Source organism: Camelina sativa, chromosome 15 (genome assembly GCF_000633955.1).
Source record: "Camelina sativa cultivar DH55 chromosome 15, Cs, whole genome shotgun sequence".
NCBI classification, from domain to species: domain Eukaryota; kingdom Viridiplantae; phylum Streptophyta; class Magnoliopsida; order Brassicales; family Brassicaceae; genus Camelina; species Camelina sativa.
In genome coordinates, this window is record NC_025699.1 from 24050 (window position 1) to 30719 (window position 6670).

The 6670-nt window shown below is 38.7% G+C and overlaps 2 protein-coding genes across 4 annotated transcripts in view; one reads left to right on the forward strand and one right to left on the reverse strand.

The window, feature by feature from the left end:
• LOC104744216 (GPI ethanolamine phosphate transferase 1-like) lies at positions 56–5797 on the forward strand. Of its 2 annotated transcripts, none has more exons than XM_010465226.2 (18): positions 56–393; positions 493–684; positions 791–946; positions 1061–1354; positions 1786–2003; positions 2104–2178; positions 2402–2468; positions 2684–3009; positions 3096–3329; positions 3413–3600; positions 3917–4058; positions 4143–4251; positions 4340–4442; positions 4535–4724; positions 4844–4942; positions 5042–5100; positions 5191–5296; positions 5432–5797. In XM_010465226.2, exons 1-18 carry the CDS (start codon positions 144–146, stop codon positions 5597–5599), a joined length of 2976 nt encoding a protein of 991 aa, XP_010463528.1. In that variant the 5' UTR covers positions 56–143; the 3' UTR covers positions 5600–5797. The 2 variants fall into 2 exon arrangements, with proteins under 2 accessions (XP_010463528.1, XP_019092554.1); XM_019237009.1 differs by having other exon boundaries at positions 298–393; positions 835–946.
• The window catches only part of LOC104744218 (CRM-domain containing factor CFM2, chloroplastic), a 5877-nt gene continuing 5251 nt past the window's right edge, over positions 6045–6670 (reverse strand). For both annotated transcript variants that reach the window (XM_019237008.1, XM_010465228.2), the window contains 2 exons: positions 6414–6544; positions 6045–6299 (listed from right to left, as the gene is read on the reverse strand). In XM_019237008.1, coding sequence (XP_019092553.1) covers positions 6090–6299; positions 6414–6544 — 341 coding nt within the window. In that variant the 3' untranslated portion in view covers positions 6045–6089. The remainder of the gene's footprint in view (positions 6300–6413; positions 6545–6670) is intronic.

The window sequence follows — 6670 nt, forward strand, 5'->3', positions numbered from 1 at the left end:
CTTAAAGGCTTGGGCTTTAGTTACCGCGTCCAACGAACACAGACGAGAAGAGTCAGTGAGACGAGAAGAGTCAGTGAAGAATGAAAAATTGAAGATGGAGATTTAAGAAACATCCGCCGAGGGAAAAAGTTCTGAGCTGTGAGATGAGGAGCGACGGGATCTTGGGAGTAGGAGGTTCGGATCAGAGTCGAGCTACAGCCGCCGTTATCGCTAGTAGACGAAGATGGCTAAAGAGGCGAGAAACATGGCTCGTGGTGCTCGGTGTTGCACTTCACGCCGTTTACATGCTAAGCATCTTCGACATTTACTTCAAGACCCCCATAGTCCACGGGATGGATCCGGTGCCTCCCAGATTCTCTGAGCCACCGGCCAAGCGACTTGTTCTTCTCATCTGTAAGCTGCTTTTACTTCTCCTCATTGGTTTCATACTTACTCTGGAAATTAGTAGATTGAATTTTGGTTCTGCTCCGGAACTTTTTTCTGATTTATCAGCTGATGGTTTACGTGCTGACAAGTTCTTTGAGCCGGACGAGCAAGGCAAATACAGAGCACCTTTCTTGAGGAATGTGATTAAGAATCAGGGGCGTTGGGGTGTGTCTCATGCTCGTCCTCCTACTGAATCTAGACCTGGACATGTCGCCATTATTGCTGGTTTCTATGAAGATCCTAGTGCTGTCACTAAAGGTTTTCTTTATTCTTCTTCTCTATACATATACAAGCTGGTAGTTACCTACTTAGTCTTATCAGCTTTGATGTGTAATTGTGTCGCACCTTGTTTTTTGTTTGGCAGGATGGAAAGCTAATCCTGTTGAATTTGATTCTGTTTTTAACCAGAGCCGGCATACCTTTGCTTTTGGGAGCCCCGATATTATTCCTATATTCTGCAGTGCTTTACCTCACAGCACTTGGAATTCTTACCCGCACGAGTATGAAGACTTTGCAACTGGTTAGTTTCGTTGTTTAATAAACTGAGCATCCTATGCCGTATCAATTATGTATAAGTATTTGGAAAAAAGAAATTAATCTCTAGAATGAACTGAGATGATGTATTTTGGTGTAGATGCCTCCTTTTTGGATGAGTGGTCTTTCGATCAATTTGAGAGTCTTCTCAATAGGTCTCACGAAGATCCAAAGTTGAAAGAGCTTCTCCACAAGGACAAACTTGTTGTATTTCTTCACCTTCTTGGTTGTGATTCCAACGGTCATGCACATCGGCCTTACTCATCAATCTATCTCAACAATGTCAAAGTTGTTGATAAGATAGCTGAAAGGGTTTACCATCTCTTGGAGGATTACTACAGAGACAATCGCACTTCATATATCTTTACTGCTGATCATGGGATGAGCGACAAAGGTCTGCCTTTTCATTGTTGTCATTCCTTTTGTTTTAAATCTTCTCATTCATTAACACTTTAGGGCATATTGAGTGGTTCGGCTACCAACGATTTCGGAACCGGTTTGAGTAGAGTATACTGCTATGGAGTAAGATAGTTGCTCTGTCATTTGTTTGGGTTGTTTTGAGATAGGATAGTTTATGATGCTAAGATGACATGTTTTGGGGTTTATATATCAATTCAGCTACAGTTGTTTTCTCAAGTAGATATATATTCCTGCCTTGCATTTGCCACTCAAAACTCGTGTCATATATGGAATGATCCTTAATATGCTCTTAGCCATCTTAGCCACCTGGTTAGGGTTTCATCTGCGCCCTCCATCTAATTTTCTTTGTTTCGTTTGAGCTAATGATGGTAATCATACTATGTACAAACTTGTTGCTACTTATAGGAAGTCATGGCGATGGGCATCCTACAAACACTGATACTCCATTAGTTGCTTGGGGAGCTGGGATTAAATATCCTAAACCAGCAACCGGAAGCAGTCACTCGGATACTGTTACTACATTTATTGACAAGCATGCACATGATATGCCCACACCTTATGACTGGGGCCTTCGTCGTGTTGAGAGAGTAGACGTCAACCAAGCTGACATAGCACCACTTATGGTTGGACTTTGCCCTCATTTCTTATCCTCTCAGTCAAACAACATAAATGTGAATCTGTTCTTTAAAGTTCTTCGTTGTCACTCTTTGTTAATATCTGTAGTCAACGCTCTTGGGTTTGCCATGCCCAGTGAACTCCGTTGGAAACCTACCACTTGGTTATATGAAGTTGAATGAGGTATGTTCTTATACTTCATGTGAACTCTCTGCTTGTGGTCTTCTGAAAGAGTTTAGGTATTTGTTAATGCTACATTTCGTACATAAGATCCCAGTTCCCTATAGAGTGTTCAAGGGTGAGAGGTTGAAACTCAATAGGAAACTGGTTTTAAAATAATAAGAGGAACAGAAAGATGGCTGGGAGGTCAAGACTTATAGTGTTTATTGTTTAATGTGTTTTTTAGGCAGAAGAAGTTGAAGCTGTGCTAGCCAATACCAAACAAATCCTTAATCAGCTTCTTCGTAAATCATGTATCCTTTTGCTCACACTCTAATGTTAGCTTAACTTTCTGCACTGATGATAACAATTTTGCAAGCCTTTGACATTGTTCATGCTATTGTACAGTAGTCTATGTTGGTCGAAAAAATCTTTTTTCACATTCATATTTTGTGTTTGGATTTTTTCTTGTAGTATTGTATATTTCCTGCTCTTTTTATCTTCGATATGGTCTCCTTGACAAAATCAGATATAAAAAGCTTAAATTCCTTATTCTTCAAGCCATTTAAGCCGTTGGTCCACCATTCCTCATCGCTGAGTCAGATTGATGAGTTAATATCCGCCAAAAATTATGAAGCTGCAATGAAATTGGCTGTGGACCTCAGAAACTTGTCACTAGAGGGCCTTCATTATTTCCAAACGTATGACTGGCTAATGCTGATGACTGTAATTACCCTTGGATACACTGGATGGATGATCGTACTTGCCCTGCATGTCCTGCAATGTTATAGTTCACTATCAGGAGATTTGTCCAGAAAAGAGCAATTATCTGTGCAGAAAAAAGACTCTGGAAAAGTAAACACTTCAATCTTCACTTTGTCAAGTTTACTTTTCATGTGAAATCTCTCTCTGTCTCATACATTTTGATCATTTTGACGCAGGTATATATATCAGGGTGCCTGCTGATGGCAATTCTTTCGGTGTTAAATTTGGTGGAGCATTCTCCCCCTCTTTACCATGCATATATTGGAATGACAGTTTTTCTATGGACACAAATCTTTAGTGAATACCGATTAATAAGAGGATTGTGGAGATATTTGAGGGAGAGGAGGGCTGACTATTTCATCAAACTTCTTTTTGCTGCAGCTGTGTCGGTTGTGATTGTGGAATTATTGGTATGTGTAATTGGATAATCGAATAGTTACATTAGAAATCGAGACTTTTGCCCTGATCATTTTTTTCTTTCAACCTCGTGCAGGTTCATAGCTTCACTGAGAGAAAGCTTTACACTTGGTTTTTCTTGATAGTTGGTGTTGTGGCTTCAATTTTGTTGCACTTTTCAATCCCTTGGAGATCTGGGATACCAGTTTTTGTCTGTATTTCTTGTTGGTCCCTGTCTGTCTTCACTCTGATGCCAGCTGAAATTCCTGACAATAATAACTTAGTGTAAGTTCTTTTACTTGCTCGTGCTTGAACTTTCCTCTGATTATTTTTCCTATGTTTTGTGGTTTACATGACACTCTGATGCTTTGAGAAACCAAATTTATCAGCTCTAGTTACTTTTGAGCTACTCATCTAGAAAAAGGATTCACTCCCATTGTATATGATTGTTCAATAGAATCTCAAGAAAATAAATTATGTTGAACATTCTATAAAGAAAATGAGTTTTGTGGAACACAGCGTTAAGCATCTTTGCTCTCTAGCGTCAATTTTACTTTTGAAATGCTCACTGTTTCATGTTGGTACCATCTCTCGGTTGCAGAGTTATAAGTGGAGCTATCATTATAGTAATAAGCCTTGCTGCAAAGTGGCTGGACACACATGCAGAAGGGAACAAATTTTGGCAGAGCATCACTTTTCACGAAAGCAGGACGCCATTGTGCTCCATGCTATATTGCATACAGGTACAAACCATTTCTACTTTTATAACTTATAATTTTGGTTCTTCGTCTAATAGCTCACCTTTTCTTGGTGCAAATGGAACATAGATTTTTTTGGTTGGAGTGTCGTCGGTGATGGTGTTTCTGTCGACAAAGCACCGAACACAGAATCAAGAACTACATTCGTCACACCAGTTCATCAACTGGTTTGTTGCCGGTATATCCTTAATCCTCTGTTCTGTTTGCATAATATGTTTCTTTCTGTTTTTAGCTACCACTTTTTTAACCGTCTTCTATCTTTGCAGGTTCTTCAATGGTTCTTCCGTTGTTTTCAGGAAATGGCATCCTTTCACGATTAAGTTCAATATTTCTTGGTTTTGCGCCTCCATTCCTTCTTCTGTCTATTGGGTTTGTCTCTTTACAAGTGTTAGTTATATAATTTAGAGTTCGCTGGTTATATGGATCATTGCGTGTTCTCATGTTTCCACCATTTATTGCAGATATGAAGCTGTCTTTTACAGTGCACTTGCCGTTGTACTTTTGGCATGGATATTGTTTGAGAATGCTTCTCATCATTCTAGCAAAGTAAAAGATTCATCTCTGTCAGAAAAAAACACAGAGGAACATGTTACTATCGGAAGCGATGAGAGATACTTGTTGCTATCTGATGTGCGGATTCCTTTGATTTTTGTAAGTCTTCTTCTCCGTTTCCTCGTTTTTTTTTTGAATTATGATGCGAGAGATTATGAACCTGTTACATCTAAAAAAATAGCTGTTATATGATTTAGTATATGGCTTGTGTTCTGTAGATGGTTCTGTTCAATGTAGCTTTCTTCGGAACTGGGAATTTTGCAAGTATAGCAAGTTTTGAGATATCATCTGTATACCGGTTTATCACAATCTTCAGCGTAAGTGTATCTGCAACCTCGAGCTTTGAAAAAATCTGATTTCCTTTCTTATAATCACACCATAAGATCTTACGTGAACTGTTGATTGCATCTGTACAGCCCTTTCTGATGGCAGCTCTTCTTATATTCAAGCTCTTCATACCGTTCATGCTTGTCATGTGAGTAATAAATAAACACTGAACCAAACAAAGTAATGATAAGTATTAAATGTAGTCTTTAAACCTTTTCCAAATTGCTGTAAATTGCAGATGTGCGTTCAGTGCAATAACGAAATTAGTGAGAGTGCCAAGACTGGGATGTTACTTCCTTGTGATCTTGTTTTCAGACATAATGACAATCCATTTCTTCTTCCTGGTAAGTAAACATTCATAGCATCAACGCAGTTGCTTTTTACCTTTTCTTACTGTACATTTATAGCATCAATTCATTCTCTGGTGCATTCTTGAAGGAACAGTAACAGATATCCAAAAAAATATATGTAAATTGCAGGTGAAAAACACAGGAAGCTGGATGGAAATTGGGAATAGTATAAGCCATTTTGGGATAGTGAGTGCACAAGTGGTATTTGTGCTATTACTCTTTGCACTTACCAACCTCTACACGAGAAGCATCCGAGTCAAGCCACTCTCAACCTCCCCTTCTCTCAAAACGCTCTGAAGCGCACAATTTTCAAAACTCTCCATTATTTTTTCTTCTCTGTGAAAGGCGTTGTCAGGAGAGAGATATCTGATGGGAAGTTTTATGACACAAATGTAGCAAATGAAACCTTTAGTTAGCAGTTAGCACACTTGACAATTTTTCATTTTTTTTTAAAATCATACGAAGTTTTTGTTTCAAACTGTGAAGCATTCACTACGAGTTTTTAGAGAAATCTATAGCTAGTATAAATCTGTTCTAAAAACATGGACTCTTAACCACGCGCATTATTAGCGCGTTATCACCACCGCCCAAAAATCGAGGGTTATAGTCCACCAAATTTGGGTATTTTCTAAAGTTTTGGAAACCGGGGCGCGTGGAGTTTCTTGTCCCATCAGTTCAAACTTGAACGAACGCTCTTCACGTTTCGTTTTTTTTTTTCTTTCTTTTGGCAAAGCTAACAGAAGAATTTACTGTATATCATTTTTACATCTAATAATTTAAAACGTTATTACAATCCACATTCAAGTCTTATGGCTTCAATGAGTGCAGGAGACACAGGAGGAGGATCATCAACAAAGCTTTTTGAAGATGTTAGATTTATGGAGTTTTTGACATTGTTATTTGGGTAGAAGCTTTTCATTTCTTCTTCTGCACCCCAACCTCTGTAAAGTATCACTTTACTTGGCTCCTGCGACACCAAAAGTGCTCCTGTTTCTTCCTGCAGAATCAACAATTCAACACCAAACTAACTTTTCATACGAAGCCCAGAAAGCATCACTAATTAGTAATTACTGGTTACTTTTATGTTTATATAGTGTGGTTATGAACTGACCTTGAGCTTTGCGATGACTTCTTGCACTGATGTTCCCTCGGCTCTCCCTTTGACGTTTACGATTGCTAGATGGTTTTTCTGAAAATGCATCTTCAGTGTTCTCGCTAAACCGGTTACGACGTTGCTTCTTCCTACAAATTGGAAGGAAGAATAATAGTCATTCTCAACAATTGTAACTATTATGGTTCCATGTCTACTTCCTACAACTTACAGCCATTGATGATGATGCAAAAGACACGGAGGGTGTTTATTTAATG